We start from the raw sequence: 17377 nt of genomic DNA on the forward strand, positions 1-17377 counted from the left end.
TTTCTTACAAATAATGAGATCCCAAACTCTAATGACAAAACACAAGGATACCAATGGCGGATGCCAGCTCTCACTTTGGGTTACTTTTTTAACCTAGTGATGTAACTACTAGCCATCGTAAGTAGGAAAAGCAATGATATTCAAAAGATAGCCCAATGTGCACAAGATTTGAAAGTTCTCTTAGATGGCAATGACATGACAATGTCTATCTGAAACCAAGAAGATTCAGGAGCACCTCTGATACAGATTCTGGAAGTATTTTGGAACATAGAATTCACTTGGAAAAATTAGAGCATTTCCGACTCACACATAAATACTATAGGACACACTTTGCCAACTGGGCTACTAAGTGGGCTAAAGACTGGGTACAGCATTTTGAGATTTGTATGTAAAGAGATATTAGAAAAATAAGGTTGACTTATATTGAATGGATTATATGATAGCATGAACTTAGACTTCAGCCAGATGGTAGAAATTAATGTATCCTTACAGGGAAAGATAAAAGCAATACAAATGTGTGCCCTCGATAAAATCGTGTATGTTTCCATTTCTTTGCCTGTTTCATCAAAATATTTTAAGAAGATATATATGTTTCTTAAATGTTTTCTTTGGGGTTTGGGACATAGACCAACATTCTCACAGTATTTCAAGGTTGAAAATGTGACCTGGGTGGATTCATATTCCCAGATGTCTGAGAATAATATACAGCTTTTGCCTTGAAAACCGATCTGTTCCTTTTTACTGAGGAAGAGAGGAAAGTCCCTAGTTAAGGGATAAGGATAAGATCACAGTGGCAAAACCTGCACACACATGAACTGTACATGCTATTGTTCAAGTGTAAACCACCTTTCTACCAATGAGAAGCGGGCTGCACATCCAGGACAATTAGAAATCCATGCATTGCAAAGCATCATTATGGGATAATACTGCCCATTCACTTAGGAAATTGAACTCGGTCATGGAGGATATGGGCCAATGTAGGTACTTGGCACAAAGAAGATATATGAGGTGACAGCAGAATGCTGACATTGGAGGTTATAATTAATAAATGTAATCTCCCATTTAGGGAAAACTAAGCTTCCATTTTAAGTATAGGTAGTTGCGTGAAGTACATTTGGCAAACATGCATATTGTGGGCACTATAAAGGCATGCACGTTTTGTAAGATACTAAGAGAGAATAGGATGCATGCAGCAGGTATTCTGAGAATGTCTTCATCACGATTTGCCCCAAAGATGGACCTGAGCAAAATCAAGAGGCAATGGTCAATGGAGTCGAGTTATGGATCTGCCTGACAAACAATGGTCCAAAGCATTCAGCACTGGCTTCTGGAGGAATATCAACCACTCCTTAAGATTAGTGCAGCAGAAAATATTATTCAGGCTCCTCTCGACTCCAGTGAAAATGTTCAAACTGTGTCTAATGGATAATATATTTTGCGGTTGTAAGAAAGAAAAGGGTACACGAAGGAAGAAAGTTGGGACACATCAATGGTATGCCAGTGTCCAAGTGGTGACAAGGAGGAGCCTTCCCAGGGTGAGGAAATTATGGAAAAAGCCTGCTACTGAGGAAAGGATTATAGATATGTTGAGACTTTCTAGCTTTGAAAAGAAGGTGTATCACAGACTAGCTCACAAAGAGGGTATGTTGATATATTGCCATGTTTTACTGAGCTGTGTATTGTATGGTATGTGTCTGGAAGAATATTGTTTCTTCCCTCCTCTTTTTTTTCTTCCCATCATCTCTTATTGTGTGACTGTGGTTTGGATATTGTACGTGTCCAGAAAAGCCATGGGCTACTCCCTTGATTAATAATCTTTCTGTATGAAATGTTCAATTGGTTATAGCCCTTAATTACTAATACATTTTTCATCTAGCATTTTAGAAATTGATGCTAGAGTAATTGTTTTCATGAATAATTGGAAACAATGTACTAAAAACAAGTGACCAATCAACGATTTCAGTGATCCATGTCACAGAGTGAATTTGCATTCAATCTTCATTGTTCAAAATTGTAGACTAGTTACACATTTGGAAGCATATATGATATTCTTACATTTCGACCTGTGAACTTGATTCCTAGAATGGGGTATGGCATACATTTTTCATATGAACAGTCAAATATGTCATTCATGTAAATTATTGGGCTTGTTTAAATTCTTTGCATTGTTCAAACTTAATGATTTTAGTTGTATGCCGTGACTATATTGCTTGTTTACTGACATGGAAAAAGAAACGTGTGACTGTCTTTTAGGTCATTTATCCAAAAACGGATGATCAGAGAAACAGATTGCAAGAGGCTTGCAAAGACATTCTACTTTTCAAGAGCCTTGATCAGGTAAGATAGTTCAACTGCATTCTGCTTTGGAAGAGTTAAATGAGTTTGAATCTGGTTGATTTTTATATTCTATATTCTAAATGGAAATCCTATGTTGCAATCACTGGAAAAAGGGACATTATTTAGGGTGATCTGTGAAATTCAAATGGGGTGAATCATTTTGTACACACTGATACGTTTTTAAAGGCTGGTTATTTTGAGACGGAGAACTGTAATCATCTCATTGTCGGGTACTCCTGTTTTTCTTTCTCTTGTTTGTAGAACATTGGATAGTCTTCTCGTAGTTGGGGTTGTTATAGCTTAGTGTGCACCTCTCATTAACTGATGTACATGTATTTGTTTATTTTTACATCAAACATTATATTGTTCAGCCAAATGCATAACAGAGACACAAGTATATTCAAAAGAAGTATGTGGATTAGTGTTCCATCCAGAGTGAGATACAAAACAAGAGTGCGGGTCTTCGTTAGACAACGGGATGTGAAGAGGGACACTTGCTTGCAGTTATTTTGTGAGTGTCCTTGTCTCCCCGTCTCAGTCCTTTTGTTAAAAATCCAGTGAGCATTATTCAAAAAGGTTGAAAACATATTTACACAACTGTGCGTTATCCATAGTTGAATGCAGTGTTGTAGTAGTAATACATTATGATTATTTCATTACATAGCCATAAGCAGTACATTAAATACAACATAGTAACCATTTAAGTCACTGATAGAGGACCCATAACAATACACTCTGTAAATAGCTGATCTGTAAACATGCATGAGACATATCATGACACTAATACAATATGCCTACTCCTGAATTTTAAAATATTAATAACAGTCTTTGTCTAATCAGAGCAAAAATATGAGCTATTCTGAACCTCATCATTAGTAGAATAATTAACACGCACTGGCAAAGCAACAGTGTTTGCTTTGAGTAGGCATGGGATAGGCATTTGTCAGGAACTTCCATAATGGTACTACTTGCCTGGCCAAAAGAGTACTGGGGCATATGGGGTAGAGCCTGGCAAATGCTAATAAAATAACCAAAACTGTTGGTTATTACCAATGCTTGTTTTTATCAGGAATTCAGTGCAAAGACACGCACATTGCTCAATAGTGCTCAAAATCTTTATTTGGTATTTAAAAAATCCTTAAATGCATAAACCTCCAATGAATTAATAAATAAAATCCGAAAGTACTGAAAACAACTAAAATCAAATACAATTCTTATGTAAAGAAAATATAAATAAAATGCACTGAACTACATCTTGCGTAAAGAATCAGATAGCCAATTCACCAGCTGTTTCCAATGATGACAACAATAATTGAGCACCTGACTGAAAGGGTACCCATCGCATAACACCTGTGTAAATCAGTGAACATGAATAGAGGTAGCCTTGCCTGTCAGTACAGAGAAAAGTGGCTTCCCTCTAAGCCTGGTTGGATATAGCATTTTTGTAAATCGTAACATAGGGGCAAAACAAGACCGCATGTGCCAAATTCTCAAGGTTACCAATTCCATAATTGCATCTCATGTAATTCAAATCCATCTTTTCCCAATGCTTTTTTCAGTTAGTAGGGGTAATAAACCAAATCCAAAATGTTTTGCATGTTTGACATTTGAGACATGAACCAGCTAGTCATTGGATCCCCACAGGAGTCCAATCACCAGGTATGCTTTGATCAAGGTTACTTTAAACTCGTTCGACTCTCTTAGCTCCTTCAGGTGTTTGAAATATCAGTGCCTAATCATTTCCCCCCTCTGAGTGTTGAACTAAGATATAGGGCCTCATTATGACCCTGCCGGTCCGGAAACAATGGTGGCGGTAAACCCGCTGCCACTGTTGTCTCCAGACCGGCAGATTAAGAGTTCTGCAGGCGGGTGGTGTCACTCCCGCCAGGCCTGACCTGGCGGGAGTGACACCACCCGCCTGCCGACGGAAATGGAAACACCAGCACCATTATTTACAGTGCCAGTGTTTCCATGGTCCCCATCCCCATGGAGTTCTATGGGACTCCATGGGAATAGGGATGAACGGAATTCTGCCTACGGAATTACCGGGTCACCAGGATTGTAATGCCCCAGTAAATCCGGCAAGTCTGGAGAAGGTAATCCATTCCGGGTCTAGCGGCAGCCTGCAGGTTTTTCCGGCACGGCTACCGCCGGACTCATAGTAATGAGGCCCATAGTATCCAATGTACCTAAACTCTTTTTCATATGACTAGGAACTGATTTTCAACAGACATTAAGCCATTGCCTTTCAGAAAACTGCTTAGAGATAACAATGGCAGCCCCATAAAAGCACATAGTTTGATATTACGTAATCACAGACCAATCTCAGAGAGATCCAAGGAAGGTGTATTAGGGATAGGGAGGGGCTGCTAGTGTGTCACAAATGCCCTAGGTATTAGCATGGCCACAGAGAGTCAATAGGTGATGTCAGAGAAATAGTGCTGATGCAATTATTCTCAGGTAGTAGCAAATCCAGAGATAGTTTTACTGTCTTGCAAGACAATCTACAGAGGTACTGCTACTCACCAAAAGAATTCACCATATATCTCCTCCCTCCACAGCCCATCCCAACTCTCACTAGGGTTCAAATGGCCAAGTGCCCAGGCAGCCCCGGCAAGCCACATGAACACGCCCTCTCATGTTGATCAATGCCCACTCAGCAGTTGCTCACCCTGCAGAGATTGCTGACCTCATCTGGTACAACAACCTTGATGCCCTGTTCATCACTGAAACATGGTTCACCCCATCCTCCCCACATGTTTTCGACATCCCCCTACCCCAAGACTACTGCATCCAACATGCCGACCTGCTAGGGAGGGCAGGAGGCACAGTGGCACTCATCCACAGGAGTGGTTAGCCATGCTCCATCATCCCCTTTCCCGGAAGCAGCTCATTTGAATCACTTGCCTGACGGTTCTCTGTATCGCACAAGGAATCTATCAGCTTTCACCTCATCTACAGACCACTTCACCTCACCGGAGTGACTCTTTTAGTGCAGACATCTCCAACTTACTCTGCTGTGCCAAATTAGCACATTCAAATAATGTCTTTCTCTGGGATTTTAATGTTCCTATGTCACCGCCTGACAACCACACGTGAAGCACACTTTTCACACGAAATGCATCCATGGACCTTAAGCAAATTGTTCTCTTCCCCACGCACAACAAAGGTAGCACCCAAGACTTTGTGGGTCATTATGAGTTTGGAGGCAGCTAATAGTACCATGGCTGCCTCCAAACCCGTGTCCGGGTCCATGGTGTCGGAATGGGGACTTACCAGGACATTCCGACCCTTGCAGACCTGGTAAGTCCCCATTCCGAAAACCATTCCCCATTCTCATTCGAGCCCCCATAGGGCTCAAAGGGAATGGGGAAGGAGCTAATAACAGGCCCGCTACTAGCTCCTGGTAAAACCAGCCAGCCCTGGTGGGACCCTGTAAGGGACCTCGGAATGTGGCGGTAGGGGGTTAACGGCACCGGCATCCTTACCGGTGCCGTTAACGCCCTACTACCGTACTCGTAATTACCCCCTTTGTCTTCACATCATCACCCTGCATCAGCTGTGCAGACCCTCTACCACTTGACTGGTCTGACCACGCCGCCATCCCATTATCAGTCACCCACTCGACTACAGCTCACAAAGGTTACTCATGCCCCCCTAAAATCCAGCCAAGCTAAGACCAAACCATCTGCCCCATGGTACAACCCCGAGCTAGCCTCAAACAAATGCTCAATTAGAGCCCTTAGAGAAGTGGTGGCACAAAAACCATAACTCGGGAGACCTCACCAACCTCATATCTCGGCGTGCGTATGATAGGATTCTGATTAACAAGGTCAAAGCTGCTTACTAATCCACCACCATTACGGCAGCCTTTAACAGGAGCAAGGCCTTCTTTGAAGTAGTAAAGCATTGTACCAAACCCTCACCTGACCCCTAGGTACCAGCAACTCAGGAAAAGCGTGACAGAATCGACATATTTTTTATTGAAAAAATAGACAAAATCTGAAAGACCATCAAATCAACCTCTCACAGCATTAGCATCCCCTGCAGCTCGGCATGCACTCTGCCCCTCTGGACCAAATTCTCTCCTCTTTCCCCAGATCTCCTAATAATTGTTGCCTCCCTCAAACCTACTTCTTACTCTGATGATATTATAAATAAATTGATGGGCCCAACACTGAAGGCACTCCTCAGCATCATCAATGCCTCCCTTGCAGAAGGATCATTCTCTTTTGAAAAAACAAACTCTAGATCCAGATGACCTGGACGGTTATATGTCAAAGGTTTGCATGAAAAGGATTGAATGACAAAAGGGTTGAGTCAAAAGGACCGGAAAAGGGTTGATTTGTTTTATTTATTCCCCCCCCCCCCAAACCCGTTTTTGGTGTAAAAAACATTTTTTTTACCTACACGAAATCCCCCCAAAAAATATACATTTTAAAAAAGAAATCGACCCTTTGGTTTTCAGTCCTTTTGACTCGACCCTTTTGTCAGTCGATCCTTTGACAGGACACCGACCTGGACAACTGCAGGCCCATTATAAACCTCCTGTTTATTGGCAAAATCTTGGAAAAAATAGTGGCTACACATCTACTTGCCAGAATCTAACAACTTTGCCTCCTAAATATCTATCAGTCAGGGTTCTGCCCATAGTGTAGCATCGAGACAGCCACCATCCAGGTGGTGGATGAGGCTCTCCAAATCATGGAAAAGGGTGACTAATGCCTCCTCGTCCTCGTTGACCCCTCAGCTGCATTCAACACCATCTGCCACTGCATCCTTCTCTCCCGCCTTGCTGAGAGGATGGGATTCTCTGGCACTGTCCTGAATTGGTTTACCTCCTACCTCTCAAGCCGGCACCAGTCTGTCCAGGTGAATTTGTTGCATTCTAACCAACTCCAGGTCTCCTGTGGAGTCCCCCAAGGCTCCATCCTTTCACCAATCCTTTTTAACCTTTGTATGGAGTCTTTGGCCAGTCTCCTCAAAGATCCCAATATAGCTATCCATCAATATGCAGATGATAGTTGTACATGAGAGTAAATATTGTGCAGGACATCATTTGTCTCTGTGATTGCCTAGCCATCATCCAGACCTGCATGTCAAATCCCTACCTCAAAACTAAACCCATTAATGTGTAAGATGTGTGATCCCTTGGATAGTGAGAACTGCCCACTGTTTAGTGTATGCCTGACTGAATAGGTAGCAGCCTGTTTGGCTCTAGGAGACTGGGCATGCACACACCTCACTTTGCACATGTGCAAGGTTAGATCAACCGGGAGACCCCCAGCATGGATTTAGCGCCAGCGATTTGCCCTGGTAGTTACGACATGAATATCTGCACTGGGCAATCAGTAATTTTATCTCGTCCAGAGGTCGTCCACCTGTAAAAGCAAACAGTTATTGACCACAAAATAAACAACAAAAATATGAGTCTCACAGGAGACTGAAACTGTCTGTTAAGTCAGAGTGTCTTTATAAATATTAAATAAAAGAGTACAGTAGTATTATATTAACCACCAACCTTATTGGCCGGATGATTACGGCATTACAAGATTACATACACAATGCAGAATACTAAGTACCACATCTTTCACAACTTGGCATGTAGACATATAAGTTATCACACAATGGTCCCTTGTTCAGGGTAACTCTACTATACAGTTTGCACATACCTATTTTCACCAGAAGTTACAAGCAGGGTTCGTATAAACCCTAATGTCCTCAAACATATATATATGTCTATAAGGTGGGCTTCCTATTCAAATCCAACCAATAGCCCCATTTGGTATCTGCAGTATGCCACACACAATCACGGGACTTACGCAGAAACAAACACATGACTGCCACAGGTGGGACATGTAGATGGGACAGAAAAGGGAACCATATCAGAAAGTCCTTTCCTCCCTGAGAACCAGACAGTGCGAAGAGTGGGAATCAAAGTGAGGACTGAAGCCTAATGTGCCAATATCCACCCACAATAAATATAATAAAAATGCGATTGCAATTGTTTTCTTGCTGCCTTCCCCCTACTGCTCCATATGTGCCAATAATCCCTTCACTCGAAAAAAGAAGAAAAGATAGAGCAACTGATCAAGAAAGGACAACCTTGCTGAGACTTCCTATTGTGAAATGATTAAAACATATTTTCTCTCTGGTTAGGAAAGTCGGGTGAATCCTCTTTACCAAGCTCTGCCTTGTTGCTGGTGGTGCAAAAAGGAGCGGGTGCCCCTGACATCACAACACAATGAGCTGAAAACCCCTTCACTTTCATGCGCGTCACTCAGTGCTTAAGATGAGTAGCATTACGCTTTGAAATGGAATACTGCGTCACACGCGCTTTTTTTTTTTTGCCATCCCACATTGTGGGTGAAACCTGGGAGGCCTCCATGAACATCAAAACAGTACCTGGGTCAATAATATATTTCCTCAATAGCGAGAAAGAAAAAGGTATGCACTGGTTTCCTAAATCCGTTGCAACTCGGGAGGATGGCTCAGGGGCAACCTGCTCGCCTTGGAAGCAAGACGACAAATAGCACCACAGGTTCGATCCCCGGGTCCACGCCTAGAAACCTCTGGGTATTAAGCGTCTTATAAATTACCTATCATATCATATCATCATAACTAAAACTGCAATTGTTGTTATATTTAATCATGGGGTAAATGGACTTTTATATAGTTGTCTTGCACTTAATTTACTCCCCTCCTCATTCAGGGCAGCTATGAAACCCAATAAAAGAAAAATAATCACAGAATGCAGCTCTGTTACTTGAGAAAGCTCTTCCTTTGTGGTGTAGTCTAGAACCACTGAAATGTGCAAAACCCAAATGCCACTTAATACAATGTCCTCTCGTACCTTCACCTGGGGAATGAGAAGGATCACAATCCATTTCTACATCATCACCTATGGGTAGGAGGTGATTACGGTGAAGAGTTTTGACATAACTGGAATTTCTGTCTTCTGGCAACCTGAACTCAGGCAGCCCCGGAAACTGATGGTCAATGATGTAGGGCATCGACTCCCAACGATCTCCTAACTTGTTCTGCCCTCTTTTTCCCAAACTCTGAATGAGTACACTGTCCCCAGGTTGCAGGTTTTGGAACTTCACTTTGGCATCATATCTTTTCTTGTTTGCGTTGCTATGGTTTTCAGCCGCAGCTTGAGCCAAATGAAACGCCTGGTATAACTGATCCTGAAGGTCTCTGACATATTTACGGTAATTTTCCTCACCGGTAACATCTGAAGAGATCCAAAAACACAAGTCTATGGGAAGTTGGGCATCTCTCCCAAACATACGTGATATGGGGTGAAACCTGTGCTGTCATTTTTCATACAGTTATAGGCATGGACTAATGTTGAAACATGCTGACTCCAGCAAGATTTTTCTTTTGCCGTCAGAGTGCCCAACATGCTCAGCAGGGTGCGATTGAAACGCTCCGCTTGCGCATCATCTTGAGGGTGGTACATGCAAGTTCTGGTCTTCCACACCCCAATCAATTGCATAAGTTATTTTATCAGTTTAGAATCGAAATCAGGCCCTTGGTCTGAATGTAACTGTGCTGGCCACCCATAGTTCACAAAGAATTTGTCCCACAGTACTTTGGCTGTTGTGGTGGCCTTCTGGTCTTTCATTGGGTATGCTTGGACATACCGGGTAAAGTGATCAGTCACCACTAATATATCTTGGGTCCCGGTACTGTCCAACTCAAGGTGCCGGATATTCAACACAGACGAAATCCATCGGTCCAGAGCTCTGTAGGTGTTGCAATTCTCTTTCTCTCTAAGCCAGGAACATATATGAAGCGTTACACAAGACTGAATTTGTTCTCATCAGTCCGCCTGCTAAAAAAACAACTTGTCAAACAATGGCTCAATGATATGCACCTATAAGGATTTGATCCACCACTCTCAGACTCAGCAAAATCCTTAGGCTTCACCATTGACATCAATTTGTCCTTCCAGAAACACATAGCCAAGAAGGCCCAAATAACCTGGCTGAGAATCTCTACTATTCGAAAAATCAAACCCTTCATCCCACCACAGGGCTTCCGGACTGTAGTGCAGGCCCTGGCCGTCTCGCACATCGATGGGGGAAATGCTATCCTGACAGGGCTCCCAGCTGCTCACTTAGTTCCTCTAAAAGCAGACCACCATACTGTAGCACGTCTTATTACAGGAGCACGGACATTTGACTGAATCAATCCAAGTCAGGATAGTGTTCAAGACTGCATGTATCATCCACAAAGCAGTCACTAGTAGCACACAAGCATACCTGGCGGCCAAGCTCCACACATCTGGTGGCACACGCTCCTCACACAGCAAATTGACCAACCAGCTTGAATCACAACTCGTCCATAAAGTGAGGACCCCCAAACAATTCTTCTCTTGTCATACACCCACCCTCTGGGACTTGATCCCGGTGTCGGCTCAGAATGTCTCCACAATGCCCCCACAATTCTCCAATTAAAAACTCTCAAAACATGGCTCTTTCAACGACACCCGACCAAGCACTAATTCCAATGGACACATATACTGACGCACAGACCTCACAGTACTGCTCTACTGTTAAAAGATGCAAGCCCAAATGTTGCTGACCCACACTCGGTACTGCGCTCTGCTGCTGTCGAAATGGTCTGCACTTTAAACAATAAAATTAAAAAAACAGGTTCACTGTACCAGAGCAATCCCAAAAAAAACATAACCCACCCATTAGACATTCACGTTTATAGGTTATGGCACTCTGATCGAAGGTGAAACCTAAAGAAGGCTCTTCGAGAACAAAGATTCATTGGCCAGTCTCTGAGGGGGGGCCTCACTCCCCTGTCCAGTTTATTCTGGAAACATTGACAAGTATATTGTCAATGCAGGTATCTCCACCAGGCCAATCATCTGACAGACATCTTTCTGGCCGACTGACAATCAGTCCTTCTTGCACATGGTTGTATGTTTTCACTGTTAGCACTTTAAACCCTCTGTCTGAAGCAGTTCTCATGGCTCAACTAAGATCATGCACTTTGTCCTAGGAGTGAATTTAACAAAGAAATACATAACACATTACTAATAAAGCAATAAGTATTTAAAAGTCTGCTGTTATTAGCTGGAACAAAATGAAATGTCAGAGTTTATGGAAAGCAATAATGTCAGAGCAAAAAGCACAAATGACATGATAAGCATGGCCGTTTAGCAAACAAGAAAACATAATAAATAACAAATCTGCATCCACATTCCCCCTTTCGCACTTTATGTGCAACAAATACGCAAGTTATTCCTCCCCCTTTACAATGTTAAGGAATTTAGGGGAACCAGTTATACACAGACAGACCTTTATTAATCCTCTCAATACAATCTAAAGTTCAATATTAATCAGTGTCAATTTCTTCTTCTACATTGCTGACATATTCATAAACATCTCAATCTTCACAGTGGTGTAGGTAACACATTTTACTTTCTTCTGTTAGTGGAGGTCTGGTACTATAAATGCTCACACTATCCTTATTAGTACAACGTGTATAACAGCAAACAATCGGTCCTGCTGAAAGAATCTGAAGAATTGTTAAATATATGATTGCTGTGATGGAAGGTTTATCTTTGCTACCCTCATTTACTGAACACATGACAGTGTAAAGCGTGGAATATCAGTGAGCGACCTGAAATGCTCCTTTCTCTTCAAACATAGTTTCCAGAAACATTAGTAATCCTTTGTACCTGAGCTAAAACCTCTAAGAGATTATCAATGCCATCCAGCAACTTTGGTGATCAATTCACTGGTACTTCATAATTTAAACTTCCCCATTTAGACTTCTCCATCAGCCAGAAGATATTGTTTGTCCAAGTGCTAGTTATAAGCAAAAATAGTATTTCTTTGGGGGAGTGAGGGAATCACATATATTATTTGCTGCAATCAACTCAGTGCCTTGTTTTGATGTCCCAGTGATATGATGGGGTTATTTATAACACGCTTAATACCCAGAGGTTTCTAAGTGCAGACTCTGGCATCGAACCTGTGGTGCTCTGTGTCGTCTTGCTTCCATGGCAAGCACGTTGCCGCTGAGCTATCCTCCCGAGACAGTGACTCACCCCTCCCAACAGATTCTATTGCTTTCCAACATTACCTGACCTGACTCTAACTTTCTCACATATTGCACCTGGGGCAGTTCAAGGGTCCATAACAGCCAGTCTGTTCCTCACCATATCCATACAACCAGAGTTATTTCCAGGGTGCTTAGTAAGAACCGTGCTGATTGGCCAGGGACCTTTGCTTGCCACATAGTGTGGTGTGTCACCCAATCCCAGTTGCATGCTGCCTCAGTGCCTCAGAGAATCTGACTTGCCTGGGCCAGATTCCCCAATGGGCCTCCATGCTTAATACAAACACAGCATCTGTTGGCAGTTGTAGCTGATTTTTTCCATAGTCTTTTCACGGTCAAAGTTCTGCAGGAATTCCAGACTTTTCAGTTAAGGCTCATGCCAGACCTCATAGTATACATCCAAATGAATCCTGAGTAGCTGTTTATTCAGAAAGACTTGAACTTTGGCACAGGTAAAATCCCACTTTAATGTTTCTCTATCCGAGGTGACATTCCAGATAAGGTTTGTTAGAAGTTATGTTATATAGTGTTGTTTGAAGCACAATCATCATGGAAGATATATCGGCGCTATAGAGGAAATGAAGTAATAACCAAGTGAGCTTAATTGAGATTGAAAAGAAAGGTTTTAAGTTGTTTTTGAAAGGCAATACTTCGGGTTCTCCATAGAGAGAAGGAGGTACATATTTCTAGATTCTAAACTCCTGAACCACAGAAGATCGTCCTCCCCGTCTTTCTTTCAAATATCTGGGAATAGCTAGCATTCTTCCTGTTTAGATCTTAAGGATATTGACAATGTATGTGAGCTCTATATGGTGAAGAGAGGATTAGATTTAGGGTGTTAAAAACGTTTAAAAACAAGACACATTCTTTTGAAAATTATCTGTTTTTTCACAGGAAGCCAGTGTACAGACACAATGCCGGAGAGATATGATCATGTTTCTTGTGTTTCAGTAGGGCTCTGGCTGCAGTGTTTTGCACTCTCTGTAACCATTAAGTTATACATTTTGGGAAACCTAAGTACATGCTATTATTACATGTTTATAATACCAAAATACTATTATTAAATGTGTGAATTGCAAGTAAGGGAGGTTTTTTGTAACAGCCTCCACCTGATTGTTCAGAGATAGCTTGCTATCCAAGATGATACCTAAATTCTTGACCTTTGGTTTTGGATCAGGTCATTGTACGAATATACTTGGCCAGCACGATGCCGTGCAAGTATTAGGTTTTTCATTTACTATCAGAATTTTGTTTTTATCTGGGTTTATTTTTATGGAATTCGAACCATCAAACACTTGACTAAAACCAAACAGTCTCTTATCTTGGCAGATAAATGCTCATCTCCCTCTAACTATGATCTGTGTGTCATTAGCATAGTTAAAAAAGATTACTCCTGACTGGTATAGAACTTCCATTAATGGGCCTAGGTACAGGTTAAAGAGAATAGGTGATAAGGCTGATCCCTGAAAGATCCCACACTTCAGAGGGAGGGGCTGAGAGAAGATAGATCGTATGTGAATTTGTTGAGAGCATTTTCCCTGAAAGGACTAATCTCATTTGAGGACGGTACTTTGAATTCCTAAGTTGTGAAGCCTCCCAAGTAAAATTTGATGTTCGACAGTGTGGAACACTGCCAAAAGGTCATGCAGTATTATTGCAAATCTCCAAGCTCTACTACCAGGATAACTATCGGCAGCCTGCCTTTATTCTTGGGTGCTGCCATACATTTTAGGGAGTGGGATGCATCCAAGAGGCTATTTCTTTAACTTGAATGGCCTTATCAATCGCAAGCAATACCGGAAAAATCCCACACGTCCTGGAAGTCAGCTCCTTCTTCCTGTGCTGCTCTTAATGTGCACAAAATCCCCAGAGTGGATAGAGTGTTAGGGCTCTTGGGGTCTTTTGGGCAATGCCTCTTGTACCTGTGAGTGCAGGAATGTAACAGTGGAGTTTTCAGCAACAGTTAAACATGGTGTCATCTGTAGGGTGAAGACTAGAATAAGCAATCTTGATAGGTGGTGGTGAAGGAAGGCACAGCGGGCAACCCATTAAAACCTCAGTCATATTGTACTATTAGATTTGCTGCACATTCTGAACAATACAAAAGGCAGTAATTCCGGCCATATTTAAACCTGTCTAAGAACAGAGCTTGGATAGTTTTTTTTTTAGGACTCCATTTTGCCTCTCCATTGCCCCATCAGACTGGGGTGGTGGTGTCGACAAGGTAGTTTATGTTGTGTGTGAAATGAAGCACATCATTATTTCCCCAGCTGTTTGATAAAATGGGTTCTTCTATCAGTGTTTTTGCTAACAAGCACTTTGAATAATCGAACAAATTGGGCCTCTTCACGAGTTGGGTGGTATCCCACTGGTAAATCTGCCAGGATACCGTCCAACGCAATTAGCGTTACCATAACTTGACCCATCGCTATTAGCACCGGATCAAAAGCTGCTGTGACGGTATAAGTCCCCATTTATTTTGAGTCCATAGGACGAAATGGGGCATTTTCAGCGCAATTACAGCAGCGCTAATTGTGCTGCGTAATTGCACCAAAAATTGGCACAAAGTCAGCGCATTCACCCCCAGCGCAGAGCTGGAGGTGAATGATCCGAGTCTTCCCCAATCTCAGGATTGGCCGGAGCAGTAATGCAGCAGTAATAGCTTCACCGCTGCATTTTTACTGTTCCGCCTAACTCCTGATGAGGCCCAAAAATCTTCTGTCAACATTTTAGCAACAGTGATCGTATCAACCCCACGGCTGAAAAGTGTCTACCGCTACTAAAACGTACTGGTAATTGTTACTTTTCTGAAGCTGAATGAAGTCAATTTGTAGGCTGAGAATGGTCCCTAAGGTCATGGATGTGCTCCTGTCGTTGCTTGTACAGCTTTTTAGAAATTGTTTTGCTTGCAAATTACACACGGCTTACAATAAGCCTGTGCTACAGCTAAAAAATCTGGGGCATGCCGATCTTGTCTCAATGTGGCTATCCTAATGCCCTTTCCTACATGGACCAGTGCAAGATTGATCCAAACTATGTAGGACTACAGTACCTTTGGTGCAACTAGGCTGTTTGTCTTGCCAAAGAGTATCAGAGTGTAGAGAACAACCTCTCCTTATGACCAAGAGTTTTTTCTGATCCTAGGCCAGCTTCAAGGACGTTTGCTAGGTCCTGTAATGTGGTGAATAGAGGAGTTTGCTTGTTACTCTTTATTCTTAGAACATATTGTCATATTTGGCTCAAGATCATTCAAACTTCCAGAGCCGTTGGTTTAGGTTAACTGCAGCAGCTTAGGTGCTGTGTGGGCCAATGAGGGGGAGCTGTGTGTGGCATGTCAGGCAGCTGTGTAAGTTCGCTGCTCTGTCTTTTTCTGCCTCTCTCTCTGCTCGCAAATTCAGAGATACTGATGCTGAACTGTAGGTAGCATGGGGTGTTGATGAGCTATGCTCTCACTGCTGATCCCTCTATATTGCTGCAGTTTTGACTGTGGTACTAAAACTAAGCGAGAAAACATTTACAGCATTGGTGTCATAAGACATAGGGTGATGCAAATCGGTCCTACTCAAGTATAAAATCGCACTAGGGGAAGGGACCTGATTTAGGGCCCTCCCAACTGCCACCGTCCCCCTCTGGGGTAGTACTGTGATTATTAGTTAGTGCCTCTCTGGGATAGGACTGTGATTATTAGCCTGTACCACACAGGGATAGTATTGTGATTATTAGCCTGTGCCTTTCTGAGATAGTACTGTGATTATTAGCCTGTGTTGCACCCTTAGAGATTTTTTCATATTGATTTGAATCACATCTAGAAAGCACCACACTAGGATAGTACTGTGATATTAGCCTGTACCACACTGAGATAGTGCTGTAATTATTAGCCTGCGTTCACATCCTTAGAGATTTGTGCATATTGATTTGTTTCACATCTAGAATGCACAACACTAGGATAGTACTGTGATTATAAGCCTGTGCCTCTCTGGGGTAGTACTGCGATTATTAGCCTGTACCACACTGGGATAGTACTGTGATTATTAGCCTGCGTCACTCCTTAGATATTTGTTAATATTGATTTGAATCACATCTAGAGGCACCACACTAGGATAGTCCAGTGATATTAGCCTGTGCCTCTCTGTACTGTGATTATAAGCCTGTGCCTCTCTGGGGTAGTACTATGATTATTAGCCTGTACCACACTGGGATAGTACTGTGATTATTAGCCTGCGTCGCACCCTTAGAGATTTGTTAATATTGATTTGAATCACATCTAGAAAGCACCACACTAGGACAGTACTGTTATATTAGCCTGTACCACACTTAGATAGTACTGAGATTATTAGCCTGTGTTCGCATCCTTAGAGATTTGTACATATTGATTTGTATCACATCTAGAATGCACAACACTAGGATAGTACTGTGATTATTAGCCTGTGCCTCTCGGGGATATTACTGTGATTATTAGCCTGTGCCTTTCTGGGATAGTACTGTGATTATTAGCTTGTACCACACTGGGATAGTACTGTGATTATTAGCCTGTACCTCTCTGGGATAGTACTGTGATTATTAGCCTGTACCACACTAGGATAGTACTGTGATTATTAGCCTGTGCCTCTCGGGGATAGTCCTGTGATTATTAGCCAGTACCACACTGGGATAGTATTGTGATTATTAGCCTGTGCCTTTCTGGGATAGTACTGTGATTAATAGCCTGTGTTGCACCTTTAGAGATTTGTTCATATTGATTTGAATCACAATTAGAAAGTACTACACTAGGATATTACTGTGATATTAGCCTGTACCACACTGAGATAGTACTGTGATTATTAGCCTGCGTTCGCATCCTTAGAGATTTGTTCATATTGATTTGTATTACATCTAGAAAGCACAACACTAGGATAGTACTGTGATTATAAGCCTGTGCCTCTCTGGGGTAGTACTATGATTATTAGCCTGTAGC

At 42.2% G+C, this 17377-nt stretch overlaps 1 protein-coding gene across 3 annotated transcripts in view; it reads left to right on the plus strand.

Annotated features, from left to right (window-relative positions):
• Nucleotides 1–17377, plus strand: part of PRKAR2B (protein kinase cAMP-dependent type II regulatory subunit beta) — a 1073797-nt gene that overhangs the window by 691998 nt on the left and 364422 nt on the right. For all 3 annotated transcript variants that reach the window (XM_069629133.1, XM_069629132.1, XM_069629134.1), the window contains exon 4: nt 2254–2337. In XM_069629133.1, coding sequence (XP_069485234.1) covers nt 2254–2337 — 84 coding nt within the window. The remainder of the gene's footprint in view (nt 1–2253; nt 2338–17377) is intronic.

The sequence above is a fragment of the Ambystoma mexicanum genome, chromosome 12 (genome assembly GCF_040938575.1).
Source record: "Ambystoma mexicanum isolate Mex_15411 chromosome 12, UKY_AmexF1_1, whole genome shotgun sequence".
In the NCBI taxonomy this organism is placed as follows: Eukaryota; Metazoa; Chordata; class Amphibia; order Caudata; family Ambystomatidae; genus Ambystoma; species Ambystoma mexicanum.